This window comes from Lemur catta, chromosome X (assembly GCF_020740605.2).
Source record: "Lemur catta isolate mLemCat1 chromosome X, mLemCat1.pri, whole genome shotgun sequence".
Taxonomy (NCBI): domain Eukaryota; kingdom Metazoa; phylum Chordata; class Mammalia; order Primates; family Lemuridae; genus Lemur; species Lemur catta.
In genome coordinates this window covers 35,948,754-35,964,678 of record NC_059155.1, presented here as the reverse complement: position 1 = coordinate 35,964,678, position 15,925 = coordinate 35,948,754, and the positions used below count along the sequence as shown (strand labels likewise).

Here is a 15,925-nt window from a genome sequence, read left to right as displayed (position 1 = left end):
TTACAGGCATGTGCCACCACTCCTGGCTAAGTTTTTTCTATTTTTAGTTACCCGCCTAATTTTCTTTCTATTTTTAGCAAAGATGGTCTCATTCTTGCTGAGACTGGTCTCGAACTCCTGACCTCAAGCGATCCTCCCACCTCGGCCTCCCAGAGTGTTAAGATTACAGGCATGAGCCACCACACCCAGCCTGCATTACCTTTTAACAGGTTCCAGTGCTTTGCAGACAGAAAGGGGAATTGGATCTCCAGTCTGTCTGTATAATGAGTGGGATTAGTCCTAGGCAAATGGCTTATACTGTAATCTGCTTTTCCTTGGTCTTCTCACACCCTCTCCATGTTGGAGGATTCTCCTTTGCTTTCTCCTATTTGGGAACCAGAGCCCTTAGTCTTTTTCCACATCGTGCTCTCTAAACTTGGTTTCACACTTCTCATTTCCACTAAGGTATAAATGACTGATAATGACTTAAAGTGTTGTGTTCCCTCCAGAGATTAACAATATTTCCATTTTCTTAAGGGACCTATCTCAAGTCCCCTATGGAAGGAATTCTGGGGTGGAATTTTCAATATCATTGAATTTTGGGCTTAGGAGAGTGTAGTGTGGTGAAAGGTGTTTGTGGTTATATTGGATCTTCCAACTGCTCTGAAATAATAATCCTTAGACATTGCTTTCTCTACTGGTTCCCAGAGGCCTCTTCCAACTCCTTCCTGTGTAGTTCTAGTGCTACAGAATCGGCTCGCAATGAGAAATGTCTGTTGATAGATAAACTAGAGTATATTGAGATTTTTTTCAAAAGGGAATTGTGTACAGTCCAGGAAACTTCCCTCAAGCAGATGCAGTGACTCTTGCTGATGCACATTTCATTTTCTGATCAGTTTATTTGTTTTCAAATTCAGTCAAGTACCAGTACAAGTGAATAATACCGGTGTTGCTGTGTATAGGCAGTCAACAACCCTGGATAAGGAACAACTAAAAACAAAAGTAGGAGGTTTTTATCATAGCTTTTGTTCTCATGCTTAGACTCCACCCATCTCTACCATACCCACCAAATACACTTATCCACATGCACATACATATGTACACTCCCATTAAGAATTATGAACTAAAAACAAGTGAATTTCTTGCTTTTCTGTCATTTTGGCATAGATGTCATTAACACTTTCCCACTTGATCAGTTCTAAGGGGGACTCAGTAAGTCCAGAATCTCCTGGGATACTAGACACTCTCTCTAGAGTCTATTTATGTTGTTCATCCAGGCTTTGACAAACTAAAACAGAACTCCTGTCAATTTATTGCTGGAAAACTTTGAATTTTATATTGTAGTGTTCAGAAATATATTTAGATAATAGTGTTATTTAATCGTTTAGTAATATTAGCATTACTTTTAATAAGAAGTATATTAATTTCTCATTTTTAGATCCAATTGGGCTCTTTAGTCATTTTAACTTCGAATGTAAAACACTGATTGATTAAATGAATAGTAGAGTTGTGAATCCCAGAACAGGCAGACTTGTGTAGGCTCCCATTTGCATATATCTTTATTGACCACCCCCCTCAAACTTGAAAAAATGGATATCTATATTTTCATTCTAGAAACAAATTTTAGGTCTTCAAGAATATGTACAAAAAGAAGATGAAAATTTGTCTTGATGTGGCTCCCAGAAAATATGCAGATTAAAAATGGAACAAATGGCTCTGCCTAATGGGAAGACAGACCCTTCAAAATCCTAGGCCCATTACCAATCATGTCCCATATGAAAAGGTACATTTTATTCCCATCACCACATTTGGGGAAAACTGATGCCATCTGTTTTCTTCAGGAGATTTCTAGGCACCCTGAAACAAAATGTTTTTATTTTTTATTTTTTTTTATTTTTATTTTTATTTTTTTTTTTTGAGACAGAGTCTCACTCTGTTGCCCGGGTTGGAGTGAGTGCCGTGGCGTCAGCCTAGCTCACAGCAACCTCAGACTCCTGGGCTTAAGCGATCCTACTGCCTCAGCCTCCCGAGTAGCTGGGACTACAGGCATGTGCCACCATGCCCGGCTAATTTTTTTCTATTTTAGTTGGCCAGATAATTTCTTTCTATTTTTAGTAGAGACGGGGTCTCACTCTTGCTCAGGCTGGTCTCGAACTCCTGACCTCGAGCGATCCACCCGCCTCGGCCTCCCAGAGTGCTAGGATTACAGGCGTGAGCCACCGCGCCCGGCTACAAAATGTTTTTAGAAGGGGCATTTCCATCCAGAAGGTGAGCATCTGGTTACCTATAGATATGTATATCTACATTATTGGCTGGCAAATTAATAGGTTGTGCCTGTGCTTCAGAATACTTCTAGTCCCAAATATGTATTTTTGAGACTAGAAGAAGTCTCAGTACATTGTAATACATTGACTACATCTTGAACTTAACAATTAAATTGTATTTAAAACAACAACAACTGATTGGTGTCTTCCCTACGGACACTAGCTTATCAGAATGGTAGTTGAGACTGGCAAAGTGAAATGTTTATTTATTTAATGTGTTTTTGCTGAGAGTTGAGTAATATCAGGAAGGCCAGAGGTCATATCTGGAAAAGTCACCTAATGCCAGGAAGAACCTATAGGCTCAGGTGGGCAAGGATTCAAATCCATGAAGATGAGCTGAGAGGGGGAAGATGAAGCGGCAGAAACCAGGAACTGAGGCTGGGAGCAAAAGGTAGACCTGGGCAGAAGGTTTGGGCAGCTTGGAGTCAGGATCCCAGGCAGGCGGGATCCAGTGGGCAGCAGCAGGGAGGAAGGGGAGCAGAGAGAAAGGCACTCCTGACAGCGCCCCAACTTAGTACAGTGAATAAACTGTGAAGATGAATGTGTGTCAAAAAGGCTCCACCTCCTTTTTTTGTGGACTACTGAGGACATTCTGTAGGTGACGGGCATTAATTGTAACTTATGCATATGAGCTTCCTGTAACTGGGCTGAGAGTATCGATATGCTCAGGGCAGAAGTGTGGGTCTGAGCATGCATTGTGCATTTCCTGGTGGGCGCTGCCTTCTCAGCTTGGCTCTCATTTCCCATTACTGCTCCGCTCTGACTCACTGATGGCCCGCCACATGTCATTAGGCGGCTCAGCTGCCGCTCTCATTTCTCCCAAAGGTATACCGAGGTTTGTGTCTTGGCTTTTACATTTTTTCTTCTGAGAGCTGGAGGAAGTGGGCCTTTGATAGTTTTGTTTGTTGAGTTGAATACTTATAGTGTCTTACAGTTTCAATTTTCCTTTCTCGTAGGTATTTGATCCTGATGACCTTTATTCGGGGGTCAATTTCTCTAAGGTTCTGAGTACTCTTTTAGCTGTAAACAAAGCGACAGAAGGTAAGCAGGGCTTGTGATTTATGAGTTTTGGGTGACATTTTTGCATCCATATGTTTCTGATTACCCTAGGAGCCAACTATGGCCAGGATTGTTTGATTGGTGCAAATTTCCCCAGTGCCCCCAGATAAAGCCCAACAAGCATCAAATGCTTTAATTTTTGAAGGTTTAGGATTTAGACATACTTATGGCAGATGTTCTCCTAATGCCCTTAATATAATGAGAAGAACCAAGAAAATATTTCATTCAAAGCTCTTGAATAGCAAATTGAGTATAATAAGACAGAAAATAAAAAGGAGAAGACCAGTTCCCTTTTTCATAAAGTTTAAAAAATACAGTCGTCACTTCCCTTTCCCCACTAGAGACATATTTTTTCATTGTTTTCCATGTCTTGTCCATATAAAGGAATCCCTTGGTAACCTTGCACCAGAAATGAAGCCTTGGGTTTCTAGAGAGTGAAAAGAATATCTTTTATTTAAATGTTTAACACTCATTACTATGTAGGTATTAAATATAAATCTTAAGTGTGAAGAAAATGATGATAAATAGTATAATTTTACTCCTTCTGTGATACAGTATTTTACCAACAGCTGTGTAGTAATAGTCACAGTTAAAATGCTTTGAGCTCTTACCCTGGGTCTAGGCTGTCCTAAGAGCCGTCGATGATTTCAGTCAATCTCTGAAACAACCCTGAGAGGTAGGTGTTATTATTATTAGGTCCATATTACAAATAAGGAAAGTCAGGCCCATAGTTGCCCAACTGGAAAGTAAGTGGCCGAGGTGGGATTCAAACCCACATTTGACTGACTCCAGAGCCCTTCTGCCCAAACACAGGTCTTGCTGCTCAAACTGTTGGAGAGACAACTGGCTGTGTACCCAGTACTGCCAGGTGCTACAAAGGAAGTGGCAGATATGGTCCCCACCCTTGAGAAAATTACTGCCTATTTAGGGAGACTCAGCTTACCCACGTGAAACAATTAGAGAACAAGAGCAGACAATGTAATCAAGTGCCAAATAGGATGGAGCATCTAGGAAGCTATCAAGTAATTATAGTTTTAGTTAAAAGAGCTGTATATAATAGCAATACATGTAAAAATACTTCTCCAAAGTTGTTCTTTTGCTTTTTGGGGAAAACATGCTTTTGAGCTATTATAAGGCATATAGCAGAAAGTACAGCTAATTCAAGCAACTATATTTAACACACATGACAACTATCCAGTTCTAGGCAGGGAAGATCGTGTAATTCTAACATTATGCCACACAAATTATATGTTCCTTTGCCAAACTCTTCTAGCAAGTTTTACAGTCTCTTCCCTTGCCACAGATATTTATAAAAATACAAGGAGGTGAAAGTTAAAACCCACAGCATCAAGGAAATTACTTGGATACTGAGCTTGTCGCCTAGGGAATGTTTGGGCTTTAGACTTTTGCAGTTTATGTCTTTTAAAAATAAATGGAGAGGAAAAGAACCCTTATTTGAATTTGTCAAGAAGCCAACTTCTCTCTTTTGTGTACTCTCAGCATACCGAAAACATCCAGCTCAGCCCTGGCCTGATCAAATTTCACTAGGTTTCAAGGAAGAGAAGACTCCTGAGTTTGATTTTAAAAAAATAAATTGTTCTACTAGCGAGATTGCATCTTTCCCAGACACACACTCTCTCTCATTCTCATTCTCCACCCTTCCCCACACACATTGGGGAGATTTTACATTATATATGCCACACGTATTGTTACATGTGAGTAAGAAAAGAACTATTGAGTTATGGGCCAAAAAACAAAGAGAGAAATTTGAAATATTTCAGAGTAATAAGAGCCACAAACAGCTGTTTGGTACCCAATATAGTTCTGCCTTGGATAACAGGGCATGCTACTGCAACTGGTTCAGGAAGGAAGAGTTGTAGGGAAATGGGTTAAGAGAAAATGTGGTTCTGTCGCTGTTTTTCATTCTACTGGAGAGCAATGGCCAGTAAGGTTAAGAACAAGAAGTTGGTCACCATAAAAGGATGGGGTGGGGGCAAGGGGGCCGGAATACACTTGGCATGTTCATAATGACAACAGAATTACGCCAGGATGCCTTAGATAATGTCCCATGAAAGATAATGTTATGTTGTAGATGTTTTTCTGCCCGGAGTGCTTCCTTTACCATGCCTTTTCCTCTTTTCACAGATCAACTATCAGAAAGACCATGTGGACGTTCCTCTTCTCTTAGTGCTGTTAATAGTTCTCAGACAAACCCACAGGGAGCAATTTCTAGCACAGCTCCAGGGCTGCAAAGGCAGTCAAAGGCAGTGGTAAGTATAGTCCCCAATTCCCTCTGTCTGTTTTAAAATCCATAAAATTAGATCAATATCCTAGTTGCATCTCCATATGTGGGGAGACAGCCATCGTGTTTGTTTTGGATGTCACTGAAAAAAACAGTTAGAGACCCAGCACCAATTCAGGCTGGCCTGATGGAAAAAATCAAAGGCATGTGGAGCGGAGAGTCAAAAAAGTCCAAAAAATTGGGGTGGAAGTCTCAGCTCTGTATCTTACTAGAATTGGGCCAGTCACTTAACTGAGAATGCTGTGCAAATGTAAGTCATTATGGCTACTTCCTGATGGCTGTTTGCTGGGATTTTCCTTATCTGTTGTTTTATTAGGAGAACTAAATGGTGCCTGACACATAGTAGGCAATGAACAAATATAAATTACTATCCTCATCGTTGTCATTTTTATTTTTCTCTTTGCATTCCAATTGAACAAGATCCAACTTTAAATATCAGTCTATGATGAAGTTCTATATTGAGATCTCCCAGTTGTCTTTGCATTTGGTCTTATTGGGAGCTTTTATTTGGGAGGAAACACCTCATCTTCTGCTTGTTGGGTGGAACCTTTATTCCCTGTAAGCCACCATGAACTATTACTTCCAAAACACTTAAATGGGGGGTTCTTAACCTTTTTGAGATCACAGATCCCTTCGAGAGGCTGATGAACACTATGGCTTTACATCCCTTGCACTGTCTCAAATTGTACACAGAAGCCCACGTGTATAAACTCATTTGGGCAAAGATTCATTGTGCTTATCAGATTCTCAAAGGGATCTGTGACCCTCAAAAGGCCCAATGCATACATAACAGGTTAAGAACTCCCCATTTAGATACCTATGGAGTATAATCTTTGCATATGTATAAGTCTTAGCCAAATTAAGATATTCTTAGTAATTTGGGGATGAGAGGCAGATTTTATAAGAGTAGGTTAGTACATCTTGGTCATATCATTATGTGGACAATGTGTGTATGTTGAGCAGGGGCAGGTAGAATAGTTTATCACTCTACTTTGTTACCTGGCTTAGTTAAATAGATATGCTTAGATAATTGATAGAGGGAGAGGGAAATGAAAACTATGACACCCTCCAAAATATACATTCTCACAAATGCAAAAGTTTGCACACAGTTTTGAAGGGTTTGTTAATCTCTCCGAGACCCATTTATGGACTCCTAAGATAAAAAGCTAGGAATGGGATGGACCTGGGATTTTATCCTTGGTTACCCCACTTTATTTGCCTAAATCCATATCATTTCTACCTCTGCTTCATTTAGATGAGTGCTTAATCTGGTGTGGATTTTGTTTCTTTAGGAGATGACGGAAAATGGAAGTCACCAGTTGATAGTAAAAGCAAGATTCAATTTTAAGCAGACTAATGAAGATGAATTGTCAGTCTGTAAAGGGGACATCATTTACGTCACTCGAGTTGAAGAAGGAGGCTGGTGGGAAGGTACATTAAATGGGAAAACAGGCTGGTTCCCTAGTAATTATGTCCGAGAAATTAAATCCAGTGGTAAGTGAAGTTTTTAAAAGCCTTTTTGCATGTGACTCTTGTACTTTCTTGGTGTTCTTGCTAAAAATCTTGTAGTTTTAATTGGTTAACAGAAACTGTTTATAGTTGTATGTGTATGTCAAAAATAAGACCAGAACAGAACTGGAAAGAAATCTGTGATTAGATATTTTGAAACAAAGTTGTATTTAGATTACATAGAGACAGCAAAAAGCTAAAAAAGCAAAGGAATTCAAAGCTTAAACAACTGTTCCATCTTAACTATGTCCCTTTATGTCTACTAATTCTAGCTCATGTAATATAGTACATAGTCCTTCCTGCTACTCTAAAACTCACCATGGCAAAATATAATAATAAGAGAGGCCATGTGCTAACTTCCCTTTTTAGCCCTAAGCCCTTTAAGCAGACGTAAGACTACACGCCTCAGAGATGTGTGGAGAGATAGCAATCATAGGGCTGCAGGAAGCTGTCTGGCCTCTGATTCGGAACAAGATTGCCTGCCCTTAACTCATTGCATACTGCTAGCCGCTTGCCCTTTTTCTGCAACAATATCCAGAGAACGAAATCTAATTGCTCTTCAGTAGTCTTTCTTAGAGTTTTTTTCTTGTAACTCACTTGCCCTTTATTATTTAAGAAGGTAGGCTCTGCTTATATTACAAAAAAAACCCAAACTTTTATACATAAAAATATGTTACAATATAGATAAAAGAGTGTTCAGTCATTCACGTTATTACATCTCTTCATTTTTCAAAAATATTTACACCAGGGCCCTTTGAGTGAGTAGCTCCTCAGTGCATTATTTCTTTTGTTGATGTCTTCATTGCTTCTTTAATGCCTCAAACTGATACAATTAATTAATTCATTAAATTATAGACACGCTGCAAATAAAATGAAACATTACAAAAATATATAGTTGACCCTTGAACAATGTGGAGGTTAGGGGTGCCGAGCCCCTGCACAGTCAAAAATCCTTATATAACTTTTGACTCCCCAAAACTTAACTAATAGCCTACTGATGATCAGAAGCCTTACTGATAACATCAAGTCGATTGAAGACATACTTTGTATGTTATGTGTATTATATACTGTATTCGTACAATAAAGTAAGCTGGAGAAAAGAAAATGGTATTAAGAAAATCACAAGGAAGTAAGAGAAAATACATTGACTATTCATTAAATGGAAGCGGATCATCATAAAGGTCTTCATCTTTGCTGTCTTCACATTGAGTAGGCTGAGGAGGAAGAGGAAAAGGAGGGGTTGGTCTTGCTGTCTCAGGGTGGCGGAGGTGGAAGAAAATCTGCTTATAAATGGACTTGTGTAGTCCAAACCCATGTCGTTCAAGGGTTAACTGTATAATGTAGATAATAAAACTTCCTCTTCCCTTTGCTCCCTCCCCCAGATAACCACTGTTAGGAGCTTTTCCCTAAAGCATTTAAAATGAAATTTAGTTTGCAGAGTTTTCTGTGTTCTGTGTTGGGTGAAAAGGGACCTCTCCTTTAATGTAATATGTTTACAAATAGATTTATTTATGTGGAGACTTCTTAGCGTTTTTATTCTTTTATTTTTATTTTTTGTTGTTCAAAACTTATACTTCATTTTTCTTGAATATTTATATTTATGCTTTTTGTCACTATCCACACTGGTTATTTTTTTAAAAAAAGCTTGAGTCACTTTGTGATTTTAGTCCCAATATAATAATCATCCCCTCACTCTTAAAATTCCTTTGCCTTTGTCACTTTGCCTTCTTAGCATTTTTGATTACTGGGCATTGAGAATTTTCTTTTGAGCCCTGAAGTATTTTCACAGGCCTTGCCTGGAATTTTCTTGGTTCTGATGATTTTCACAGATGATTTTTACCCCTTGCTACATCTTTCAATTGACATAATTTTGTTGTCAGAATCCTTACATTATTTTTCAGATTCACTCTAACATTATTCCCTGATTTAGTGTCTTCATGTGCAAAACTATAATAAAAGGAGCCACTCTTGTTGCTTTGTTTGGGAACTCCAGGCATTGTTGGGGAGACATGGGAAGTAAGTGGACAGCATGCCCTCAGTTTTATGGCCCTCGTTACAATGTCCCTCACTGTTTGCTTGTAGCACAATCTGGCCACTCTCTTATGGACTGCCCCAGGCTGTTTGTCCTGGTCTTTGGGGCCTTCCCTTTAAATTTCTCCTATACTCTCTTTGGTTTAGGACTCAGTTTAGGACTCATATGGCAAGCTCCAGCTCTGATTTGAGCACTTAGGTAACCCCTAGAAGCATCTAACCCAACTGTCAGGGAAAGGTCTGGGATGCTTGGGTCAGGGAAGCCCTGGAACTAGAAGTGTAAGGAACAACATCTCCTGTAGCTTCCTAATTGGCATCCCTGCTCCTGTCCTTGTCACTCCTATACTTTAATCTAAACTCAGTAGCCAGAGTGACTGTTTGAAAATGCAACTTGGGTCATGGCTCCCCATCTCAAAAAGAGTAAACGCCAAGGTCATCACAATAGCCTACAAAGTCCTCTAAAATCTGGCCTCCTGTTGCCCCTCTGGCCTCTTCTCTGACCACTTTCTTCCTCTGGCCTCCTCTCCCCCATGTTCATTTCACTTTAGCCACACTAGCCTCTTGGCTGCCTGTGTCGGAGGCCAGGCTTGCTGTCCTTCTCTCTGGAACACTCCTTCCAGCTATCAGCATGGCTGGTTTCCTCATCTCCTTCAGGTCCACTCGTTTGCTTTGTGGGGGGTCTTTCCTGGTCACCCAGGAGAAAATTGAACCCTGTCCCCACTGCCTCTAATTCCCCTTCCCTGCTTTATTGTTTATTTATTTATTTTTTTGAGACAGAGTCTCACTCTGTTGCCCGGGCTAGAGTGGCATGGTGTCAGCCTAGCTCACAGCAATCTCAAACTCCTGGACTCAAGCGATCCTCCTGCCTCGGCCTCCCGAATAGCTCGAACTACAGGCATGCGCCACCATGCCCGGCTGATTTTTTCTGTATATTTTTAGTTGTCCAGCTAATTTCTTTCTATTTTTAGTAGAGATGGGGTCTCGCTCTTACTCAGGCTGGTCTCAAACTCTTGAGCTGAAACGATCCACCTGTCTCGGCCTCCCAGAGTGCTAGGATTACACCCTGCTTTATTTTTTGCTTATCATTTCTTTCCATCTAAAGTACTATACATTTACTTATTTATTTTGTTTCCTTTCTATGTCTTACCATTAGAATGTAAACACCACAAGGGCAGAGAATTTTTTCTATTTTGTTTATACTCAGTAAAATAAATGAATATTGTGAGATAGGTAATTAAATTCTGTTCAGCTTGTACCTCCTAGGCACTCAGGGGTCTATAACAATCTATACCTCATGTACTCTGTACCCTAGGGCCTTACATACAGTGTGGTAGTCAAGACAGCTTTGTACACAACCAACCGTAACAGTATAGGACAGAGTAAGTAATACAGACAAAGGGATAGGTAAGATGCTGTTAGAGCAGTGAAGACACAATTTTATCAACAATAATCTAAAGAGGGGGAAGCACTTGAATTGGGTCTTGAAGGGTGGAAGAAATTTCTGACTGGTAGAAGGAGTTTGTAAGGTAAAGCACGGAAGTAGGAAAGCATGGAGTGGGTGGCAGGGTGATTTCGATTGAGAATCAAGTGTGTGAAGAGAAGGAGTGGGACCTTGAGCTGGAGCTACATTAAGAGGGGCATCGATGTCAAGTTTTAAGCAGGGGATAATGTGATTTAGGAAGATCCTTCTAGTGGTAGTGTGGGGGATGGATTGCAGGGAGGTTGTGGGGATAACCAACAAGGATGTAGGGAAACCAGTAGAGGCTACTGCTGAGGTCCAGGCAACCCAGATAGTGCTGTGGACTACTCTGGTGATAGTAGGGAGGAAGTGAATGAATGCAGTAGATATTGTTGAAATAAAATCAGAAAACTTGCTGATGATTAGTTATGCAGGTAGGAGAAGAGGTAAGGATAACTCCAAGTCTAGGGGTCCCGCTTGATGGTGAGCTCCTTAAGGGCATGCACTGTTGTCCACCTACTCAGCCGCAAAGGTTTATTTTTCATGGTTAGGGTATCAGTCTCTGTCCTAGGCACTGGTGCAGCAGAGAAGCGCAAGACATGCCTCTGGCCCTCATGGTGCTCGTACTCTAGTGGGGGAAGACATCATTAGAATACACTGTGACAAGTTTAATGATAGAGCTAACTACAAGGTGCTGTGGGGAGGGGTTAGGAGAAGAGGGGCACCTAACTCATCTTGATGGGGAGGTCAAGGGGGACTTATTCATCTTTGTATACTTTTCTCTCTCCATAGTGCCTAACAGCGTGCTTTAGACATAGGAAATGTTTGATATGTGCTGAACTGCATTAATTGAGACGATAGGAAGAGGAGGAGGAGGAGGAGGAGGAGAGAGAGAGAGAGAGAGAGGGAGAGAGAGTGTGTGTGTGTGTGTGTGCATGTGTTGTGGGGGTGGTTGGTACTGAAGATGATAAATTGTTTTGGACTTGTTGCATGGAGGCAGAGCGAGTCATAGGCCTGAAGATTTCCAGCAAGTAGTTGGTAGTTATGGATAATGGAGCACAGGAGAGAGATAAGAGCTGGAGATGACACAACCGACAGTATAAGATAGTGGATGATGAAGTGTAAAATCTATAGTCGATTATCAGTGTTCATAGGCAGAGAATGCATTATGGCTAAAGAGGTTAGAGGAGGCTTAATGGAGGATATAGATAGGGCTTGAGTTGAACACTGAAAGACAGCTGTGGGGACAGGCCCAGAAGAGAGACAGGGACAATCTAAGGCATAGTCATTGGTCAGAGAAAACAAAAACCATGAAGATTCTGTAGTCGGACTGAGCAGAGTGAGCTTGGAGGAAAGTGGATGAGATTAGCTTGGTGTAATAAAAATGTCTTGCTGGAGAAGCAGGTGCTCAAATAAGTCTTTGTTGATTTGAATTCTTTCCCACCCCAACTCTTGCTGCCTCCACAAAATAGTGAGTAAGCCACACCTATCTAGGATGCTGCTGAGGGACATTATAAATTCAATGCTGTATTGTGTTATGTTTGATCTAGAAAATGCTTGTCACTTTTTTTTATGTCTTTCAATAAACTCCATACTGATGTGTAAGCTTAGGAAAGAAGATTTGTCTTTAAGGAGATTGAAAAAAAGTGATTCATAGATGAAGTGCATATTTCATAGAAATGAAACCTCCAATTTAGAGTTTTAATTCTCACTGCAATGCAGTCTCTGAGCCATTTATGAACTTGAATCAGGCATGGAAATGAAGAACTTCAGTGATCTCTGTCTGTTTCCTGTTGGGTCAGACATGTAACACTGTGGTCACTGGAATAGTCAGTGATTCTGACAAATTCATACATGCAGCCTGGGTGAGGGGACTATTCCACCTGATACCACACATCCTTTTGTGATGCCTTGAAAGCAATACAAATTCCAGAGCTGTACAACCCTCACCCTGCAGATTGCTGTTCCATGGGAGTGCTGTGCATAGTTTTCTTCCCTTGAGCCTGTCATTGACAAGAGCACTTTGTGCTCTGGTAAATTTGCCCTTGGGGAGTGGCATTTTAAGTTTTGGATTCCACTGTGGTTCTCATCTAGCGATAATTATGGCCAAAGCTCTGGGGACAGCTTTTTTCCCACTGTTTGAGATGAGGCTGATTTCAGAGGAGGTACAGCATAAAGAACCACCTACCTGATACTATAGAAAGTTAAGAAATAGAATATTTGAGTATAAATCACACACACACACACAAATCTCCTTTCAACATCAGCTTGAGGCTGAAGGTAGAGTAGGTTTTTGTGACCATGATGATCAAAACCTCTCTCCAAGCATGATGGAACTTGGACATTGGTAATATCATGAAGCCATTATTACCAATTCTGTTTGCCTACCTCTGGGTTTCATATTACATGAGAAAAGTAAATGATATTTTGAGTAAAATTATATTTTTTCAAAGATCTTGAAAAATACGTGCATCAATAACTTAGTCATTTATATAAGCTACAGAAGATATATTAAGGGGCTTTGCTCCTTTATTTGAGTCAGATACATTATAAATAAGAAAATTAGCCATTTATACAATTTTCAGTTCACTTTTCACCTGTAAGTTAACTTGTTATTTATACATCAGAGTAATTTCTGCCAATACATTGGTAACATAGTAACATATATTTTTTATTTTTGTCTTTTCTCTACTTTCTAGAAAGGTTAAGGGTTTTGTTAGGACTTTGCATTAAAAATTCCCTGGCAAAACTTTAAGCCAAGAAAATATTGAGGCAAGTATGATTGGAGCAGATATTTTAAGCAAATTCTATTTTCTCCAACTGATTCCCTTAAGAGGTCATTAAATCCTTCTTCTAAAAGTTCTTATGATTAGCAGGTAAATGTAGGTATCAATTGAGGGGATTAGGTACATGGTTAATTAAATTTGTATTAAGGCAGATTAAGAAATCACTCTTCCTGCTCATTATAAACCAAAGCTAGGACTGAACTTTATATTTAGACTTCCTATTTTAATCCCTTGGGTGTATCACATAGATGTTTCATGTCCAAAGAAACTATTTGTCATTAGATTTCTTTTTGTCATATCACCACCAACAGGCAGTAGCAATCTCTACACCAGCAAGGAAAGGGAAAGGATTCAAAGTTAATTGGAAAGGGGTCTGGTCTTTACATTAGGATTAGGAGGGTTTCTTATACCTGTATCTATGTGACACTGTTGTTGTTTGAGATATATTATGCCAAACAACCCATTTGAATTCTTCTTCACTTTATTGACTGATTTTTTTCTCCACTGGTTGGATTGAATTGACCAATCTTTTCATTGCCTTAGAACATCACCTGAAAGATTTATGTTTTTCTGTTTTTCTGGTTAGGTCACTTTGAACCACCCCCAGGTACTCAACTTGTCTCCTTTGAACCTCCACATATTTATTCCTTTTCTCTGCATGTTACGGAGTATGGGTTTCAGAGAGAACTTCACATGGCTGGAACAAGCAGTGGAAGGGGTGGGAGTAGGAAGCAAAGGAGGAACAAGCGGTAGGAAACTGTTACTGAGGTCATAGTGCTGGTGTTTTTCTCTTTGGACTCCCTCTTGAATTTTTTCATGGGGCTAGTCATTTGCAAGGGCTACATTTTTTAGACTTTCCAAGTTTATCCATCCAAATCTGTCTTCATTCTGTTCTTTGTGTTTATCCCCCATGCTAGACCAAGTCTATAGGGAGAGCTAGAACTTCCAGTACCGTGCTGAATTAATAGTGGTGACAACATATGTCCTTGCCTTCTCCTTGATCTTAGAGGGAGAGCATTCAGCATTCAGTCTTTCACCATTATGTAAGATGCTAGCTGCAGGTTTTTTGTAGATGCTCTTTATTGAGTTGAAGAAGTTCCTCTTTATTCTCCTTTTTTTCTGGGAGTTTTATTTTCTTGAATGAGTGTTGAATTTTGTCAAGTCCTTTTTCTGCATCAATTGATATTATCATGCGATTTTCCTTTTTAGACTGTTATGATCATGGATTATATTGATGGATTTTTTAATATTTAACCAACCTTGCATGCTTGGAATGAATCCCCTGGCATACAATTATTTTAAAATATTGCTGGATTCTATTTGATAATATTTTGTTAAGGTTATTTTGCATTTATATTCATGAAGGATATTGGTCTGAAGTTTCCCTTTTTTGTATTGTCTTTGTATGGTTTTGGTGTCAGCGTAATAGTGATCTCATAAAATTATTTGGAAAGTGATCTCTCCTATTTTATTTTCTGTAAGAGATTGTATAGAATTGGTATTGATTCTTCCCTTAAACACTTGATAGAATTCTTCAGTGAAACTGTATGGCCCTGGTGATTTTTATTCCAGAGGTTTTTCTTTTTTTTTTTTTTTTTGAGACAGAGTCTCACTCTGTTGCCCCGGCTAGAGTGCTGTGGCATCAGCCTAGCTCACAGCAACCTCAAACTCCTGGGCTCAAGCGATCCTCCTGCCTCAGCCTCCCAAGTAGCTGGGACTACAGGCATGCGCCACCATGCCTTGCTAATTTTTTCTATATATATTTTTAGTGGTCCAGCAAATTTCTATTTCTAGTGGAGACGGGATCTCACTCTTGCTCAGGCTGGTCTCGAACTCCTGAGCTCAAACGATCCATCTGCCTCGGCCTCCCAGATTGCTAGGATTACAGGCGTGAGCCACCACGCCCAGCCCAGAGTTTTAAATTTACACATTCGATTTCCTTAATACTTATAAAGCTATTTAAATTATCTGTTTAATACTGGGTGAGTTGTGGTAATTTTTGTTTTTTGAGGAATTGGTTCTTTTCACATCTCTTTGTCCCATTTATGTGTGTAGAGTAGTTGTTTTAGTATTCTCTTATTATCTTTTTGATATCTCCAGGGTCTGGAATGATGTCCCCTGTTTCATTCCTGATAGTCATCATTTGTGTCTTCTCTCTCTTTTTCTCCATCAGTCTCACTAGAAGGGTGACAATTTTATTGATCTTTTCAAAGCACCATCTCTTTTTGCATCATGTTCAGCCATTCAGGAATCTCCAAGGCAGCTGTTTCTTTCTTTTCAATTCATGCTTCTCCTCTGTTCTACTTTACATAGTTAACATTTTGTTTCAATTGCCATTCCCTATTCCTGTGGGCTTTCCATTCCCCTGCCGTTTCTTGGCAGGCACTCCATTACTGTTTACCCTTCCTTTTGGCCTTGCTTTTGAAAGGTGATTACATCTTGCTGGTATTTCTAGAAAATTTCATTTTTATCAAGA

General features: G+C 39.8%; 1 protein-coding gene across 5 annotated transcripts in view; it reads left to right on the top strand.

The window, feature by feature from the left end:
* ARHGEF6 (Rac/Cdc42 guanine nucleotide exchange factor 6) overlaps window positions 1-15,925 on the top strand; it is a 117,074-nt gene that overhangs the window by 29,577 nt on the left and 71,572 nt on the right. For 4 of the 5 annotated variants that reach the window (XM_045538845.1, XM_045538844.1, XM_045538847.1 and 1 more), the window contains 3 exons: window positions 3,260-3,344; window positions 5,508-5,632; window positions 6,957-7,158. In XM_045538845.1, coding sequence (XP_045394801.1) covers window positions 3,260-3,344; window positions 5,508-5,632; window positions 6,957-7,158 — 412 coding nt within the window. Of the gene's footprint in view, window positions 1-3,122; window positions 3,129-3,259; window positions 3,345-5,507; window positions 5,633-6,956; window positions 7,159-15,925 lie in introns of those variants that run through there. The other variant, XM_045538848.1, reaches the window with a different exon arrangement.